The sequence below is a fragment of the Chrysoperla carnea genome, chromosome 3, assembly GCF_905475395.1.
Source record: "Chrysoperla carnea chromosome 3, inChrCarn1.1, whole genome shotgun sequence".
Taxonomy (NCBI): domain Eukaryota; kingdom Metazoa; phylum Arthropoda; class Insecta; order Neuroptera; family Chrysopidae; genus Chrysoperla; species Chrysoperla carnea.
The window spans coordinates 58929042-58950274 of NC_058339.1; the positions used below are offsets into that span (position 1 = coordinate 58929042).

Below are 21233 nucleotides of genomic sequence, written 5' to 3' on the forward strand. Positions count from 1 at the left end.
TGTACATTTCACAATCTAACATGTTTGTTTTTTTGCTTACTGACATTGGAAATATATGAGGTATCTACAGATGATCCTCCGGTACATCACTCCGCCCACACCTACTCAAGCAAGCACTTACCCCATCTTTTGCAACTTGGGAGAGTAGTTTTTGAGATATTTCTTAAAATCCTGCAGGTGAAGCTTTTGTATCGGAGGGGTTAACGAGGTATTTTAAAATGTTAGGACTCCGCCCACACCTACTCTAGCAACCCTTATTCCATCTTTTGCAACTTTTCTTGAAAATATCAAGAATGTACCAATTTTTTTTGTAATCGAACTTGATATTTAGGGAAATTTTAACCCAAAAATACAAAATTTATTCGTTTAACGACTATGAAAGAGTAGTTTTTGAGTTTTGAGATATTTCTTAAAATCCTGCAGGTGAAGCTTTTATATCGGAGGGGTTAATGAGATATTTTAAAATGTTAGGAATCCATTTTTCAAATGAAATTAATTTGTGTGTTTTTAGCAATTTAATAAAAAATTTCTAAGATATTAGCTGAAGAAATTGCTCCCAGATACCAATTTTCGTATGAGATTTTATTCAATATCTCAGGAACTATTCGCTCAATCGCCAAAACATCGAAGCATTTGTCTGGCTTTTGGGTCTTCAAAAGCCTCTATGAGCAGTATGAACATCAACACTGGAACATCATTAAAATTATAAACTAATTATAGTGAGTAATTATAATCAAAAAAAATTTTTCGTTTTTTTTTTTATCTGCAAATTTGTTTTCTTGTGGCAATTAAAATAATCTATATATGAAGTTTTAAATTCAATTTTTTTTTTCGATTTTCAATAATCAGTAAACTACTGTTGTTTTGATTTGAGTTTTAAAAAAAATACTTTCAAATGAAATGAAAATTGTGCGATTGAAAATTAGTTTTAGTAAATCTTACCCTCCTCCTTGGGTTTTTTCTGTATGCCCAGATAAGCCATTGTTTTTGGTGATTGTGGTAATTCTAATTCAACAGGATGATCAATATAATATGCTGGATTATGTCCTTTTGAATCTACAACATTTGAATCAGCACCAGCATTTGTTAAAATTCTCATCATCCCATATGGGTCTCTGCAAGCCGCACAATAATGACATGGTGTCCGACCTTCCTACAAAATTTTTAATAAAAATAACTGATATTAAATTTTTAGTGATGATTATCAAAAGCGATTTTTGTATTTAGATTGATCATCAGGAATGAATTAGCTTTTTATAATTTTTTCTCCTGGGGGATATGTTACAGATTGCCAACTTGGTTAATGATCTCAGTGATATTTCTATCACTGAGAAAAAAAAACATCTTTGCAGTTTTTTTCAACGTCAGTCAATCTCAACGTCAAAGAAACAAAATTTCATCTCAATTTCGATCTCGTTATTGAGGAACAAAAATATGTAAATTTATGCGAAACCATTTCATATACATATGTATATGAAAAATTTAGAAACTGGACTTACACAGATTTTAGATTTGAACAAAAAAAAATAAAAAAAAAAAATGTCAGCATGAATGTTTGACCGCATCAGGCGACCTTATCCTCTCTAAGAATATTAAAATCAGTTGATGGAGCCTATTGACCTTCATAACGAGGAGGAAGACGACTGCTTCGATTCGAAGTCCGTGGAAGTCAAAGCTCTCCTACTGTTTTAAGATGGTTCAATTTATGATTTAGCTATTCATACTGATGATGAATTCATGGCAGCTGACCCGTGAACTAACTATGAGTTCATAGTTAGTTGGCGGGTTAAAAGATGATCGTTATTAGAATTTTCGAATGTTTTGGACTGAACTAAGAAATAGTTACCTTATCTTTTTGGTTAATTAAATACGTATAATTATCAACTAAATAATGTACAATTTCTGGTAAATCGTAATAAACAGCTTTATGTAATAATCCAACACCTGCTTGATCCTTACATGAAGCTAACTTGCGTTTACCACCATCTTCATTTAAAAGACTTTGTAGTTCTGGTAATGAATTTCCACTGACTGCGTCATGTACTAATTCAATTTTTGACTGAAAAATTAAATCTATACAGATAATTATAAAAAAATATTGAGTGTTGCAAAATCATGCATGATTGTACAATAATTGGCAAAGATATGTACAATAATCGTCAAGAAATGGTTTTTTTCGAATTAAAGCCCTAAAAAAAAAGATATATTCTTTTCATCAATAAAAGTAATAAACTTGTTATACCGACACTCACGACAGCATTTTTTTAGTATAAAAAAAACTGCCTATCAACTCGTATAGAAAAGTGTTATTCGATGTTATAGGTATTTGGTAGCACTTCCTCTTAAAAACTAGTCTCATATTTATTGGTATTATCCATTTTCTTGTTCCTCTTCATAAAAAACAAGTATTAAAATAAAATATATTTTTCGAGATATCTTTCGTTTTCACCGAAATAAAAGCTTTGCGTACACGATTTTAGGCGATATATCAAAATCTACGACCCTCAATCAATAAATGAACGGATATTTGTTTGTTTTGGCCAAAAGAAACCAAATTTCTTAAAATTCAGGAAAATTTTGTGTGTGTAAATTTCCAATTTTTTCAACGAAAAATTGAGAAATTTTTTTTTGTATCCGATTTAGATAAAAATCATTTTCTATAGTAATTTTGATCCAAAAAATACGAAAATTGGATTACACTAACGATTAGATGTGCAGTTTCTGAGCTGTAAATTTGTAAATGAGGGATGATAACTTGAAGCAATTATTTCAATCGATACGTCAGTCAATCCTTTGCCATTTAATCGCAAAACCATGGGGTTGTGGAAATTAAGACTCACAACAATTCAGCTTATTTGACATTCATGTTAGATGAGTATTTTTCAAAATATCTACTGAATCTCTCAAAAATAAATTTTGGTAAACGTTTTTGGCATATTTGGAGGAAAAGTTTAGAAAAAATCTATACGATACACTTATTGCCTTTTAGAGCTCAATGATCTTTTTAACATCTTGTATAACATAATTTTGCAACAAACTTTAGAATTTTTTCTTACCATGAAGTGTGGAATGGACTTTAGATATGTACGTATTTTATTATCAGGAGAATATTCTCCCAATAATTTTGCCCCTTTACCTTCTAGAACAATTTGATCTAGTTTATCAGTGTCACCAATGCGTATCCAATGTCTAATTTGATTTGAATTTATTGATAAAACTGTAAAAAAGAAAAAAATTTTTGTATTAATATTATATAAGGGGATGATACAAATTTTTTAATATACATAGCGTTAGTGGTTTCGAAAGATGGGGGTTGTGCAAGATTTACCAAGGTAGTATGAGTAAATTCGTAAATCAAAATAACTTATATTATTCTTTACTAAAGCGAAAGAAGAGTGGCTCTTTCTCCGTTTGCAATAAAAATAATAATGTGCTAGGAAACAAGACCATATTTCATATTTTAACGAAGAAAGAAGCTTCTCCCACGAATTTTGAGGAAATTATTTATAAATTGTTTTTAAGTTTTCTAAAGAAATCCAATCCTAAATCTAAACCTAATCTGGCAGTCGATCACACAAATCCATGATCCATCTTTTAAATTGTAAAGTATAGAATGCAAAAATATTCTTCATAGTACAAGAGACGGTATAAGGTCGATCTTCACCCATTTGATAACCAGTTGAGACATATTTTTTATGAAATTTTATTGATCGAAAAGTATTCATGGCTATTTTTAATTTCATTAATTTTAATTAATTTTTTCCATGAACGGTTTTTTTCAGGAAAGCCTATAGAATTATTTTCGTTATAAAAATATTACCAATTTCGATTGGCTAACAGATCGGTGTAGTTACTTATATTGACTTATCTGTTCATACTTGATGTGGTAACTTCACCAATCTGTCAGTTAATCGAAATTAGTATCAGAAGAAAGATAATTTATTTACGAAATTAATGGTATAGGCATGGAAAAAATTAATTAAAATTTAGTAAATTAAAAATAGCCATGAACACTTTTCGATAGAAAAACTATGATAGACATGTTTTAAAATCAATAAAAATATGTCTCATCTGGTTATCAGATAGGTGAAGATCCACCTTATGCCATCTCTTAGACTATCATATTATGCAAAAATATTTGTGTCTCAAAAACAAACGAGTTTTGTAAAAATATTTTTTCATATACTCTTTAGGCTCACCATAATTACACAATTACATGTAATAAATTTTTCATATCGATCTATTTTGTGTATTTTAATATTTAAACAGACCCTACTAATTTTGTTGTCGTCTAATCATTGATACTTGTGCATTTGTAGAGTTTTTAAACAATTCATATTTGTATTTGTTGCCTTTATAGATGTTTTAATGTTAGATTAAGTTTCGATAGTTACAATAATTATTGAATTATTAATTCTTAATATAGCAATAACCATTGATGGATTATTATATGACAGTAAATATAGAAATTGAATCTAATTATTAAACGACCTTCGTGTACTGATCTCGTACCATTACAATAGTTTAAAAATAAAACGTTAATTTCATCGAAATTTCTATGGTTTATTGTTGCCTATAAGTAGATTTCGTCTCTAAATTTAAATTTGAATAAAATTATATTTGGACAGATAGTTAATTTAAATGGCATTTTTAGAAATAAATTATATTTGTTTTAGACCTATCCAGCATGTAGAAAATACAATAAAGCTATTTCTGTTTGTAACTTAGAGGTCAGAGAGAGTTAATTGTTTGTTTTCACTTGTTTTTATTTAAAATATTTCCATTTCAATATATTTCTACTTATTAACAATAATACTTATATAAATTATGATACACTAAAGTAGAAACACATTAAAATTTTTTTTCAAAGAACACTCTACTCTCTTCAAATTTAATTCTACAGTGATTACAAATATTTTCGCTGACTCAAACAGTCTTTCACTTTCCCGTTGACATTCAAGTTAAGTTCATCCCAAAAAATTAATATTTTGGGTCTTAATTTTAATTTGAGGCACCTAAGATTATATAAGCGTTTCTGGTCACAATATTGTACCTTTGAAAGCAGTAATATTTAATATTGTTTAAGACTAACGTTATTTTGGAAGAGAAATATATTAAAGTATGTTTTGGTTAAATAAAATTATTTAGGATTATATTTTAATTAAGTTTAATTCGAAAAAGCACATATATTAGAATAGAAATATTTTAAAGTAAATCTATTGAAAAGAAATTTTATTCAAGTAGGAAAATTGAACTTTCGTACAGTAGTCGTAGACTATCCATTTTTACCTTTTAATAAACAGATTCTTGTAGAAAACAAACAAAAAAAGTATGATAAGCTCGTATTTTGTATCATCAAGAACAATTTTTCAAGTTATTTTCACCAATTTGACATTTTGTTCACCAAAAATAATAAAATCGCGAACAAGCAAAAATTACAAATTATAAAACGGACCGAAAATTAATTTGGAGTTTAAAAAAATCAAACTTAACAAAGCTCGAACACGAATTTTTAGCGAATGCGATAAAAATAAACAATAATATATTTTGTGAGAAAAATGAAAGAAAATAGACAGATTAAAAAGAAACTTTATAATGCACGAGATGCACTTGAATTAAAAGTTAGTTAACTGCAACACAAAACTTTTATATGCGAGACAAAACTATAATGGTATATAACGATATATAACTATATGTATGGGAGATTTGGTCGTATTGAATTGTAATGTACATTTCCTTCACTTTCATTATATTTACATCCTAAAAACTCCGTGAAAAATCGACAAGATAAATCGTCAATATTTTGGTATAGATGTTTATAAAATCACCTAATTAGTCCACTTCCGCCAGTCCGACGGTTCGTCCTTAAAACTGTTCCTTACAAGTATAATTAAACAAGATTTGTTTGGAATATTTTTTCGTTAGCAACATATTTTTCCCTTAGGGCGGAAAAACTTCAATTTTCTTTTTCTCCAAGACTACACTAGATATGGAAGATGAAAATTTGGAGCAGTTTCAAAAAGTGATTCTATTAATTTCATATCAAATCTATCGGATAATATGAGGGGAATTAAATGAAAAATTATTCGGAATTTCAAATGGCGACTAGAAGGCCTCCATTTTATTATACATAAAGCGTTTTCGTTTTTTTAAACTTATCTAATTTATGACAAATGGAAGGTCTAATATTGAATACATTCTATACAGGATTTTTCAACAATTAACTCATACAATTGTTTATTTAGTAGATTGTTTTTATTTGCTATTAAAACTGTCCAGTAGAATGTTGACAAAAACGTACTGAAAACGAAAACAAAAATTGTTAAAGGTTTAAAAGTGACCAAAATTTATGAAATAAAAAAGTTTACCTCATTTACAGACCCATGAGAATCTAGAGGGGACGAAAATCGATTTTTGTTCAATACAATAAAGGTTCACTATAAAGAGTGAAATATCTAGAGGTTGCAATAAATATTTAATTTGGCAAGGCTCTGTATTGTCAGATTGAAAATTGTCGCATTTAGAAAGATGATTGAACGTAGTTGTATGGTAGACCCGAAATTTTGTTTGCGTAGTCTCTTTACATTTAGAAATATGCACTCCAAAGTTTAAAAATAAACGATTCAAAGCAGTACAAAGCTTGAATCGAAAACATGAGGAAATCCAAAGCTTTGAAAGAAATTTTCCCTGATCTCCTCTATAAATAAGTAACTTTAAATAGCCATATAATAATTTATATTAGTAGGTATATAAATAAAAAATATCGAATACTCTCATACCTTGTTGCAATAAAATTGCAAATAAACAGAGATAAACAATATGATTTTCATACAATAAAATGGTAAGTTATCCTTTTTGTTCTTGAATTTTCATTTATATTTGTATAAAATAACATTTTATGTAAATAAATGAATAACAATATCAGATCTCAATAATACCATACCTACCCCCAATGCAACGGACAAACGAACGGACGAACATTAAATGTGATGAGCACACGCGAGCAACTTTTTACCACCGTCAATATAATGTATTCTTTTATTTCCTTATTAAGTGCATAAAGTAGTTTCCTTTTTAACAAGTCTATAGACTATTTTTAGATAAATTTTCTTAATATACCCATATTGGACATGTAAGGGTAATTATAAAGATAATTAATGTTCCACATATGTCCAAATTTAAATATGTTTTGTAAACAATCTTTCTCGTAGACCGCAAACCTACGGCTAAAAAAACTTACTTATTTCATTACCACTGAAATTTTGTATATGCGGGTTTCATGTTCTGTTAAATAACTATTTGCATAAGAAATATTCGAAAAATCGGACACAGAACACCCCATTTTACTGAATGTCGGAAAAAGTGCTTTTTCCATTCCGTTATTCCACAATCTAACTGTTAGAAACAATGGCTATCCATCTCAATTTGAAGCTTTGGGACTTCAAATGGAACGGAAATGGAATGGCTCAGATTTTCATGAGAAATCTTAATATTCTAGTTCGTTTCATGGTTAGGTGAATTTTTTTCCAGATATCTCCAGAATCTCCCCGATATAAAGCCGTTCGTACTGGATTTTGGGAAATATCTTAAAAACCATTGCAAAAAAAATTATATAATAATATAATTATTTTGAAAAAATTTCTCCAGTCTCGTGAAAAAAAACGCCTAGCTATACAGAATTATATTTATGAGAAATTGCCCAATAAATTCATACTCGTACAATTTTTAAACATGTTTTCAGTTTCGTATAGAGCTAGTATACATTTTTTTTTTTGAATCATGGACAAAAAGTAGCCGGGTAAGTATTAAAAATATGAGGATTGAGATCTCTGAACTCTCTCTTAACTCTCGGATCTCCTATACTCGAGTCCTTTATTAACCCAAAAATTCACGTTGCTACATCGAAAATTGTCATATTCATATCCTTCTGCACTTTTTATTAGATTGGAATAACATCTGATCTGATCGATTTAAAAATTTGGGTATGTAAATTGGACTCAACTGAAAAGTTTTCGGAAGGATTTTTTGGAAATTATTTCAACTTATAGACGATTCCATTTGAGGTGACAAGATTATTTGCGCGTTTAATGATAGATATCTTCTAATTAAAAAACAATTTTAAGGATATTATTCTTTGAAGTTGTAAATTTTACTTTCACTTAATTGTCTTTTATTTACGAGATATGCACCGTTAAATGCGTTTAAATGTTGCCCAACTCTAATAGAATAGAAAAAAAAAAACTGAATCTAAAATCCTCCTGGTGTTCCAAATTATATTTTGTCAACAGCTTTATTTTCATGGTTTAAACCTATTTTTGTTTGGAAACATTTGAAAGTATTTTAATTGCATTGTTGGTAATTTATAAAGGACTATTATTATCAAAGAAATTATGACTAAGATGTATTAGTATTAAAATATCATAGTTTATGTTTAGTAAATTCTAAGTTATTATAATAGAACGATTTTTAATTATGATAAGAAGCATTTCCTGTTGATAAAGGATTATTTTTAGAAGTAGTTAAAGTCTATAGAAAATGTCCTTCTTGCCTACAAGTTTTATAATATTGTAATGTATACTTGCGCTCAATAAAAACGCAACACCATCTATATATCAGACATATTTGGTTCCACATGTTTGTTTTTCAACTACCAAATAAATATATCTGATATAAAGATAATGTCGCGCTTTTATTGAACGCAAGTATACATCTAAATTTTCTTTGTATACTATTCTACAATTTCTATGTATAGGATAAGTTGTAGTACATATGTACCTTGAATCTTCTGTAGTTATTCGATAGATTTTGTCATTTAGTGCACAACATTTGCATTGAAATTAGATTATTTTATGAGCAGATAGGCTGAAGATTGATTTTCATTATGGTTTTGTTTTCGAATAAACTAAAAATAAACAATTTTTTACTTTTTTCGCAAAAAAAACTATGTATTTACTAAATATTGTACGCACTAAATATTACAATTCTTATCTTGGGTTTAATTGGTTTCCAAGTATATGTAAGCGAAGTATAAGTGGGGAATAATATCATCCCGTGTCATTAAAAGTACCAGTTGAAGCTACTACTAGACGCTCAGAGTAGTAGATGTATGGAAGAAAAAAGTGTAGGGTTTTCAATGTTTTAATCGCATAAATTTTATAATTCTATAATATTGAAGAAAGCGCCTTCAAGTGCATTAGATGTAAGTGATTCGAAGTACAATGTGGTTTGAGTCTTGACACAAATGTCATATACTATTTTTCACACATCTTTATTATTTAAGGAATAAAAGTGCTATAATAGGTTGGCTGATAAGTCCCCGGTCTGACACATAGATGGCGTCGCTAGTATTAAATGCATATTATTTTTATATAGTACCAACCTTCAAATGATTCGTGTCAAAATTTGACGTCTGTAAGTCAATTAGTTTGTGAGATAGAGCGTCTTTTGTGAAGCAACTTTTGTTATTGTGAAAAAAATGGAAAAAAAGGAATTTCGTGTTTTGATAAAATACTGTTTTCTGAAGGGAAAAAATACAGTGGAAGCAAAAACTTGGCTTGATAATGAGTTTCCGGACTCTGTATTTTTTCCCTTCAGAAAACAGTATTTTATCAAAACACGAAATTCCATTTTTTCCATTTTTTTCACAATAACAAAAGTTGCTTCACAAAAGACGCTCTATCTCACAAACTAATTGACTTACAGACGTCAAATTTTGACACGAATCATTTGAAGGTTGGTACTATATAAAAATAATATGCATTTAATACTAGCGACGCCATCTATGTGTCAGACCGGGGACTTATCAGCCTGTTAATCAGAGACATTTTCAACATAAATGTAAATTTTTTAGACAAGGTATTACACCTTCCCCTAATAAATAATACAGTTAGTTTATTATAATTTCACATAAAAGTTAAGTGTCCATACCGTTTAACTCTAATTAACTAAATAAATATCTTTGCAAATCTAGTCAATAAATAAATGGTGGAAACGCAAATAAATTGAATAACATATCATTGCTTACAATGTGTTCTTAATTTATTTGCGCTCCCACCATATTTACTGAAGTTACTTTTTCAGTGGGTAATTAATACACAATTTCATTGAAATTATTAACTTTTCAGTATAGAGAAGTTATTGTAATCGATTCGGAAATCGCAATCGAAAGTTTCATGGTCAAGATAATGTATTATAATCACATTTAGATTGATGCCGAGAATTGAGTATGTGTGTTTTTTCTTCTTTTGTGTATGAATTTATCTAAGAGTTGAGTTAATGTTAAGGGATTGTCTTAAAAGCGTTTTTCCAAGACTGATACCTCCGCTTCAGAATCGGATGAAAAGTTATATTTTTGATTATGCAATTCAGCTCATTCATGAGTAAATCCTGATGACAAGAGAAAATATTTTAATATACGGTAAATTTTTTCGATGTTGTTTACAAATGAATATTTTTATGATTTTAAATAAACTTTTGAGCTTGAACATACTACTGTATAATGAATTTATTCAATTGTAGATTAAAATATATTTACATAAAATTTGTAAATAGAAAAACGGAAATACCAAAAAATATACATGACCAGTTAAATATCAAGATAATTACTGTAAACCTTTTTATGTTGAGCAAATCAAAGGCATTATTTTTCACTTATTATATGTTTGCTATAAATTTTTTTTTACTTTAATAATGGCTTTAAAAATCCATTAATTTTTTTTTTAATATATACTCTTTTTTCTTAACTTTAAAAAAATTGTTTTTAAAAAACATTAAACATATTTTAATTATGACTATAAAAATACTAAAAAAAATATACAACGAATTCAACATTTACAAAAAAGCGTTTTTCCTCTAAAACCAACTGCCAAATTGGCAGTACACAGGTAGACATATTAAAAAAATGTTTTTAAAGCATTTTCATATCTCAGGCTTCATTTAGCCTATAGAAACAAACATTTGGATAAAATTTAAGTGATTTGTTATCCAGGTATATTCAATTTGCAGTCGATTTTTGAAAAAAATGCTAATTCATTAGATACACTTTCTTCTTCATGTCAGATGGAATATTCAGTAAAATATTTGAAGATAAAACATTTTCTTGTAAGTTTAATCGACCCCATTTTAATGAAATAAAACTCACAAAATGAAGCATTTCATACTAAAAACTGTAAAATTATTCTGCTTGAATTTTAACCGCTTTAACGGACCAATTTAAGTTTACAAATTACTTAGGCATAACCTTGGCGTTTTAAAGACTCTGATTAAGAAATAAACAATGCAATTTAATTAATAAACAATGATGACAGAACGGAAGGTGTGTTTTGTTAGTTAGATGAAGTCACGGAATTTCTTCGATATCTATCTATATTTATTATATGATTGCATACGATAGATATACCTATCATTTAATAGGTGTGGTAATTTTAGGATGACAAGTATTAATAGACTGTCTATCTCTATGTATGCATGTGGCTTTGACCACATATAGTTAGATAATAAAAAACTCCTGAGCAATAGAGTTTCATCACTAAAGTCATATTTCTTCCTCGTTATATAGTTCTTTTTATAAAATGCGTTTTATTGAAATGGAATTTTTGTTTTCATGTTTTAAGGGCCAGAAGGGGGCGCTGGAAAGTTGAATCTACCAAAAGGCACATTCTTGATACTTAGTCAACATACATATTGATTTTTAACCATCTAGCTACATTTGAGGAGGCTATAAAGACGTTCAAAGCAATAAAAATAACGAAAAACCACATTTTATTTTGGTATAGAAAACGGAGAGTATGAATATCCAGAAAAGGCACATCCTTGACACTAACCCAATCTATGTTTCGATTTTTAATTCCAGTTCAATTTTAAGATACTGTATAGAAATTTAAAGCTTTAAAAAAGCTTTCCGATGGGAAAACCTTCAAAACGGTCTAAATGAGATTCTTCTTTTGTAACGCCCGCCTGGTAAACAACCCTATATACCAACTTTTAGCTATTTTTAACAAAAATAGCAATGGAAAATATATATCTCAATATATAAAAATCCTGTGCCACGATGTTAGTTAAGCTCCTTGTTGGTCCTACTTAAAAGATAGGATAGTTTTTATCTCAACTAATGAACGTCAATTTTTTAATTACGAATTTAAAGTTATATTTTTTTTTATAGAAAAAGGCTTGAATTCACTTCTAAGCTCTACAAATTTTCTATAGATAGCGGTTAGAGTTATGCAATTTCCCTCCAACAATCTTATTTTTATACTGTTAAGTATTCAATAGATGACGACGCTGTGTTTAAATTTTAAATATTTTTTGATGCCACAGCAACGCGAGGCCCGGTCAGCTAGTATTATATATATATATATATATATATATATATATATATATATATATATATATATAAAGCTGTCATTTGCAAAAATTCATTAATTGTATTTCGGGATCTTTCTCACCCCTCTCCGTTAGCATTCGATACAGTACATAAGTCCTAATTTTCGGGAAAAATATAACTACAAAGAAATATGTATCGTATAAGAAATATTGTACAGACTATTTAAATTATGTAATGGATTTTAAACGATTAAGTGTAAATATAATTTTCCAAGCATTGACCAAGGCTAAAGAAAGTAGGTTGGTTATTGATATTAATGTTTTTGTCATTAAAATTATATTTATTTGCACCGGGCTTGAACGAAGACCAGAATGAGGCTTGAACCAATATTTGAAACTCAAGCTTAAAATAATTTAATCGTTCGATGCTCATACAAAGATTGAGTCAAAGTTGGTTTCCAACCTTGGCCTAATGCTTAAATATTTCCACCCAGGCTCGTATTAATTTTGGCCTACTGATTATTTCCTCTATGGGTATTTATTTAATATTTGAATTTACTAAGTAGTTTTGATTTTCAATTGTTGAATCGTCTATATCGTGAATAACTATTTATTGTTATTTTTATTAGTAATTTCGAGTAAAACACAAACCCGAAGCATTTTAATTCACAAAATTTTTGAATAAAAGTACTTCAATCATAAGCTGAGGTGAAGGGAATATAATTCCATCCATTGCGCCTCTGCATTCTTTATTTTACTTTGCTATATTTGTAATGAACACTACATCTATCGGGAGAAAATTTACCAAAAAACTTACCCTTTAACCATGTATGTCACAAGTTTTTAATTTGAAATGCATTTTCAAACTTTTTTATATCTACTATTACTACGGAGGTCAAACACTTATCTACACTAACTATCTGCCCGTACGATTTACACGTGTTTTTCGACAAATAAATTGACAAAAAAAATCGGTGTGAAAATTATTTTATATTTGACACATTTTTAGTATTACAAATACGAGATCAATTCTGGTTTAATTCCTTTGTGTATTAATCATACACGTTAGTATCGTCGCGTAGAGTCATACTAAAATGGTTTACGGTACTAATGTCTAAGTTTGTATATCATGTTAAGTATTTTATAATGAAATAGTTTTCAATTAACGGATTAAAATGTGTATAATTTACATTTGATGACAAATAAGTACATATTATGTTGAAGTAAAATAGCCTAAGAGTTCGGATACGTTTAAACCCCACATTTGCTATTAACAAGAAATATGTTGGATATCGCTAGCATATCTTAACTAATAATAGAGATTTATAATAGAAGAGTCAACAAAAGCAGAGTGTTGATAAACCGATCATCTTAGTCAAAAAAAGTGGTCAACCTCGGAGTCTAACGGAATAAGATAAGCTGAATTTTTGTACAAACGTTTATGTTGATAATACAAATGTTGTTTCAAAAGTCATATATGGTCACGTGTGCGCGTCCTTAGATATATTCAAGTTCAAAGATCGCGAAAATCCGTTTTTTCAGAATACCTCGTTTCCTTTGCTTTCAATCGTATTAACATTTATTATAAAAGTTGTATAGGATAAAATTCTCTAAAAATTGACTGAAATCTTTTTTTATGCCTTGGACCGTTTTTGTAATAGAGGGCACATAATATGAGAAGATGGATCCTCTACAACTTTTATAACAAATATAAATACGATTGGAAGGAAAGAAAACGAGTTATGATCAAAAAACTTGTTTTTGCGACCTTTGACTTTGAATATCTGAGAACGCGCACTCGTGATCATATGTGACTTTTGGAACAACATTTATAAAAAAAAGTTCATACAAAAATTCAGCTTATGCCTTTAAATTCTGAGGTGAAATAAGGTCTATTTTCTCAAACATTGTCATATTCAGTAATTTATCCTAAAGGCATGAAAGTTAATTACAATAATTTGGGGCCCCTAATCTTATAGAATCAATATTTACCCCGTATGTTTCTTGCATTAAGTCACGATAGTAAAAAATAATTACAAAATTAAAGTCTTTAATGGAATATGTTGGGATTACAAGGTGGCCAACCGTCCCGTTTTTTACCGAAACATCCCAAAATGGAGATCATTTTATCACATCTTTGAGCTTGGTATTGAGGGACAGCAAAGTTAAGTGGGTATTATATGGTTCGAGTACCTTAAATGTTGTTTTAAAGATATGCATATGTTATTTAAAAAGATATTTCCACGAAAAAAAGAAATATTATAAGTGTTACCACTAAAATTTGAGGGACACGTTGTCCAAAAGATGTTACCACTTAAAGATGGGATGTGTATTTTAAGAACATAATATATTAATTAATATATATGAGAACGTACAATTAGACTTACATTTTAAGTTCTTATAACACGCGTCTCATCCATTTAAATCGGAACATCTTTTTGAACAATATGCTTCTCCATTCTCCCAATTAATTGGTGACATAATTTGAACAAAATGTGCCCCATTTACGTGGTAACATCTTATTGAACAACCCTGTATAAATAACTTTTTACCCCTTATATTACGATTTATTTATTTATATTACGTATATTATATATTTCAAACAAGTTAGTATTATAATTAGGTACCTACATTAAAGTTTTGTTATAGTAACAAACGTTTAATAAATTATTTAAATGAAGCTATTGGGTACATGTATAGGTAATATGCCAAGGTACAAAATGATTAATCCGATAAGTTAAGTTCGTAAATAATGAAAATTATAAACTCATTTCTTTACGTTAGAGAATTAAATTCTTGTAATGTCTTGTTTTTTCTTTTGAATATTTTCTTTGCTTAAAATGTTTAAAATATTTTAAATAAAACATTAAACCCTTATAAAAAAACTTTTCGATATGTCTTACAATCTCTGACGCCAGGCAAAATATTAATAATCGGTCCTATTTGTCAGTTTTTAGTAGGCTGAGTTTAAAGTTTTGATTTCGGTTAAGTATCTTAAAAAATGTGACCCGTCACTCTGTACGGCTGCACAAAATTTCAAATCAATATTTCTATAAATAACGAAAATATGAGGGTGTCTTCATCTTAAATGCGACATACTGTATAATAATATAAAATAATAATATTATTTGAATTGAAGTCTGTTTGTAGTTTTATAAAATGAAAATCAATAAATTGTTCACTTTATATTACAATTTTATGAATTATTTATTATTACACGTTATTGTCACTACGTACATGTAAGTTCAGTCATACTCATTTATACATATTGTTACACATAAAATATGTTTGTTTATTAATGTTTTTGAATTAAGAATAAAGAGGAAGAACATATAATATACCTTCTATTCCTCATTATAAACCTCCATGATAATTGGGACGATATGATGTCATTATTTTACATTGCAGGTATGTTTCCATATACAGTAATGTCAAAAGGGAATATCGATTTTTTCCCTCACATTTTTCAACAAAATTTGAAAATAGTAAAAGAGATGACAAAAAGGGAAATTGAAATTAAAATCAGTTAAGAAATACATTGTTATAGGCATTTTAAACTACTAATTAGAGATATCGAACATAATATTTGACGTCATATACTATGTTTGCCATCAGAACTCCATATTAAATACCAATTTCGGGAACATACGCTGATATAAATGTAGATTTATGACATCATTTCGTATTAATTGGCATAGCCGTTTGTATTTAGCAACAGGAGAATAACTTATATCTTACTAGTACATATATATTAAAACAAATACATCGTATAAAGTCGTTTATTCCTTTTTTCCCATATTAACCTCCATAACAGACTGCTACTTTATTCCTATAAGCAAAGAAGCGTCAGTAAAATACCCTTAACACATGCTACAATGTTTTTGAAAACTTCTATAATTTTGAAAAACCACTCTTGTACCTTTACAAAGGAGAAAATGGTTTAGTGCCAAACCTCCCTTGGCCCAAGGCAGAAAGGAGACTGCAGTCTCTTGAGGCTGTAATAATTCAGGTTCGATTGTGTTTTAATTAAGAAATTAAAACAAGCAATTTAAAAGTAAATTAATCCTTTAGGATAATGCTATAATTGTAGTGAATAATAAGTACGGAAGAACTTTCTAGCACAAGATAAATTCGGTGTCTAAAACACAGAATAAGGTTTTCAAATAACGTCTCTTAAATTGCTTACCCAATAATTCAATGAATTTGGATCCAATTAATATACAGAACTATTCTGAAGGCGAATACTAAATAAGAAAATCGTAAAAATCTACTATCACGTTCATTTTCTTTGTATAGTCTTTCCTCTCTATTCTTTAGTCAAAGACGAATGTATATATATTGTATATTAATGAATTTGTTTCGTTTATGACGTCGAATTTATGTGGACAATTACGTTTATAACTAGATTGAATCTACTTCGAAGAATTTTCCATGCTCTATATTTTTATTTTTTTCTTGGCTGTATACATATACCAATTAAAAGGGATAAAGTGATCGAAGCTGCATTCCGGTTTAAATATTTGCTTGTTATATTAAAAAAGTTAACCATTTATATACCATCCGTCATTCAGCCCTTAAGAAGGGATTTTTCCTAAACATTTGTAAGGAGAACTTAATTGTAAGGGAATATTTCTACACATTTTATACGACATAAATAATCTACTCTTTTTATAGCAATGAATATATTTCAGTGAATCTTTTCATAAAGAAAGGATGGTAGAAGAAGATTATCCATAATTCAAAGCTATCTCCAATGAATATCTATGTCATTTTGATAATATTTTTCGATTTTCCAGCCTTGAATATATGTCATAATTAAATTTGTAATATGAACATTTAGCGAAACCACAAAAATAATATAATTGCAAATAAATAATTTTTATGAAAAATTCTAATATTGTTTTTTACATTATATTTGAAATGTATTTTCCTCAAGTAATGACCCAATCAAAATCAAAATAAAATAAAAGAATATAATATATTCGATGGCTTGACCACTCTTAAAGTAATAAGTTCACTTGAAAAAAGTTTAAAACTGTCTTGAACCGTACCGGCGGAATGCAATATTTGGATTAAAAAATATTTATTTAATGCTAGGATGCCTATTAGTTAGACGAAAATGGATTGACTAAATGAACACTTTTACTAAAATATCCAAGAGCCATTTTCACGGAGCACCGAAAAGCATATAATGTGTAAATTATTTTTTTCTATAAATATGTTTTTCAAACGTTTTTATACCATGTATATATGAAATATACATAGTATATTAAGTTTAGTCCCAAGTTTGTAACGCTTAAAAATATTGATGCTATGAAAAAAATTTTGGAATAAGTGTTCATAAAATCACTTTCAATAATAACTCAAAAACGAAAAATGATATCATGCTGAAATTTTTACAGCGTGCTCAGGACATAAAAAGTGCGGCAACATATGTTAAATGTGTCTTGGGTCCTTGGGACTCATTTTGTTAACCGTTAGAGATAGAACAAAAATTTAAATGTAAAAAATGTTTCTTGTAATAAAATAAACAACTTTTGTTTGAAACATTTTTTCGTAAACATCAGTGTTTACCCGTGAGAGCGCAAATTAGGCGCAATTTAAATAGTATGTATTATATGGGAATATCAGTTATGTATGTGTGACAAGTATGTGTGTGTAATGTGACAGTATAATCAACACAATCTATACATGGTATTTTAAGAATTAACTCAGTCAATTGTTTGTTTTCACTTTTTTATAGTTAATAACAGTTGAGATATTGCCAATTAATTACGGGGGAAATGCAATACTTAATAGCATATTATGTTTTTAAAAGCCAATGCCAATGAAACATTGAAATATTGTAGAATTTCTAGAATTGATTAATAATTCATATGTGATTTTTGAACATCTGTGTAACCGTGATATTAGAAACACTATTAATACCAATCAATATTAATTTTTAATCTATTTGAAATATAGGTTAAGGTTTGAGTATATCTCGGACATATTAAGAAAAGGAAATATTACAAAAAGTTTTTTAGATAGAATGGAAACTTAATACATAGATTTATATGAAAAAACACGCATTTTTCATGTGTGCTGTCTTTTGGAAATGGTTCATCTAATGTCATAGAACACAGAAAGACAAATTAGGTACTAAGCTTGGATATTTTGGATCTAATTAAAAAAAAATTATTCCTGGTGTATAAATTAGTAATATTAAAATGTTTTTCCACAACGACAAAATTTAATTTTTTTTGCATTAAAATTTAATATAGATTTTAGGAATTTAGGTGTTAAAAATTTTGATTACCTATATAATAATTTTAAAATTGAAAATTGAAATAATATTCAGGTAATATATATTATAAAACTTTTCTTACATTTTTAATTTAAATTAGATCAAAAAGAAAAAAAAATTACTAAATTGGAAACGAAAACAAAAATAAAATACAAAATGACATAATTGGAATTCTGGAAATAGTATTATGTAGTACCACAATTAAGCCTCCTCATAAAAAGTAGTAGTTCTAGATTTGGTGAGATTATATGTCTGGGGATCTATTTCTACAATAGTTGGTTAAAATTACGACTTGTGTATGGATTAAAAGTTCGGGCAGCGAAACTTTGGGGTTTTTCTTTTCACATCAAAATAAGTATTTTTTTGAAATTTTTTACTTTCCCGGAGTCTAGCCAACAAAATGGCATCAAAAATGGAATATTTTTCAGAAATTTTTCAGTAATTTTGTTGGTTAGACATGTTGCACCACTCCGGGAAAATAAAAAATTTCAAAAAATACTTTTTTTGATGTGAAAAGAAAAACCCCAAAGTTTTGCTGCCCGAACTTTTAATCCATATAACAGCTTTTTTTTTGCTTAATTTTATCCAACTACAAGTATATCTTTCAAGTGGATTGAATATTTAAGAGAATCTGATGATTATTTATAAACTCAGGGTATATGAGATATATTTTTCTATATTTGATATTTTAAAATATTATTTTCCTGTGTTCCATTAAAAGACTTTGATGATTATTTAAAAGCGCCAAAAAAAATATAATGGATACTTTTGTATATCTGACATTTTAACAATATATTGTCTTCCTCCGTTTCATAATAAAAATGTAAATGTTTATGGTCTAGAATTTTGAAAAAAACAAAAAATTTTTGTTACAAATTTCCAATGCTTAAACCTTCAAAAATATATCCTCTAAAAGAATTTTCAAAAATCAATTTTTACAGAGTTAAAGCTATTTTGTATGAAAAAAAAACTTTAAACGCGATTTTTTCGGAAACTACATTTTCAATACGATTGAAAAGAGTTCTAATGGAATGATTTACTTGAATTTTGATATAAATCTATACTCTATGTATACTAACCCTCTATCACTCCTACCAGGGTTTTTAGCCATTTATGTAAAATTTTATTTTTTACTACTTAAAAAATATTAAAAACTGTGAAAAAATATAAAAAAAAAACTTTTAACAAAAAGAAAACCGACTTCAAAAGAAAAACTTTTCGTTATCGAATATTTTTATTTTTAATATTTTTTCGATTATCGTCTTTTTTTTAACTTTTTAGTGCATATTAAATTGTTTTGGAAAAGTTTTTCATTTGAAGTTGGTTTTCTTTTGTTGAAAGATTTTTTTATTTTGTCATTTTTAGTGAATCTGAAGTACATTAACTAATTTGTCACTAAAAAAAGAATCATCGAATCATCGGTTGGCGTGATATTGAGTTATTCGTTCTCTTGTCGTACATACTTAATGCACTTTTATGATTTTCTCATGGATGCCGTTGTCAGAACTGAATCAAAATGAAATGAAACTGAACCAAAATCAAATAGATAAGGAATCATCAAAATCGGTTCACCCGGTCAAAAGTACAGAGGTAGCACACATAAAAAAAATACAGTCGAATTGATAACTTCTTCTTTTTGGTTTGAAGTCGGTTAAAGGTATAAATTAAGAAACTAAAACAATATTTTATTGATTTTCAATAAAAATACTTGAAATATTTTATCATAAGCGTGAGATAAATATTTGTTACGTCAGATATTAATTCATTATTAAATAATAATAGTGTAAAGAGTTAAAAACTGATGTTATATATATATTTAACTAATTGTGTCGTTGAAATCACTTAATATACTCAACAAACAGAAATAATTTTCCACAATTATAGGTAAAATTCTTTACAAAAAATAATAATAAAAACATTTCTTACCAAAATATTTTTAAAGCCATACTACTTTTTTCGAAAATTAACTAAAATTAATTTAATCATTATAGCTCCCGTACACAGTTAAATTATTTATGAAAGACTGGAATATAATTATTGTCTAACATAAATACGTGTACTTTATGTGTACAATAAATCAATAACAATTATTTGTAATAATTCGTTCGGTAGCCTAAACGACCATCCGTATTGGTCAACATTTCTACAGAAAATGAACACTAAAAAAAATACCATAATAATTACTTACCACGAGGTGGGTTTGAATGTATGTACAATCCATTAACTTGCGTCAATTTTTCAATATGATTTGGATTTATAATTCGTTTACGGGGCATAGCAGGAGGAGTTTAATTTGAAAACACTAATAATTGTTTGTTAATTTAATTGATTATCCATTTTTTCATTAGAGACATGATAAATATTATTGTTAAATTTATTAAATAATTTATTTATTATATTATCAGTCATTTTCACAAGAATATGAAGTTTTTTCATTAATTTTTTTATATTTCCTTTCTTTTTCCTTAATTAATTATTAATTAATTTACTTTTTTTTTTTATTTACGTAATTTTATTTCACTAGAAATTATAATGATGAAATATTTTTATATTAATTTAATTTAAATTATATAGAAAATTCTATAACTTTTAAACACGTAATTTGATTGTTTTAGGTATAATTGAA

The 21233-nt window shown here is 27.8% G+C and overlaps 1 protein-coding gene across 4 annotated transcripts in view; it reads right to left on the minus strand.

The window, feature by feature from the left end:
* Positions 1-21020, minus strand: part of LOC123295663 — a 38008-nt gene extending 16988 nt beyond the window's left edge. For 3 of the 4 annotated variants that reach the window (XM_044877083.1, XM_044877082.1, XR_006535164.1), the window contains exons 1-4: positions 20796-21020; positions 3057-3217; positions 1847-2059; positions 943-1153 (exon numbers count right to left, since the gene is read on the minus strand). In XM_044877083.1, coding sequence (XP_044733018.1) covers positions 943-1153; positions 1847-2059; positions 3057-3217; positions 20796-20883 — 673 coding nt within the window. In that variant the 5' untranslated portion in view covers positions 20884-21020. Of the gene's footprint in view, positions 1-942; positions 1154-1846; positions 2060-3056; positions 3218-20533; positions 20701-20795 lie in introns of those variants that run through there. The other variant, XR_006535165.1, reaches the window with a different exon arrangement.
* Between the last annotated feature and the right edge of the window lie 213 nt (positions 21021-21233).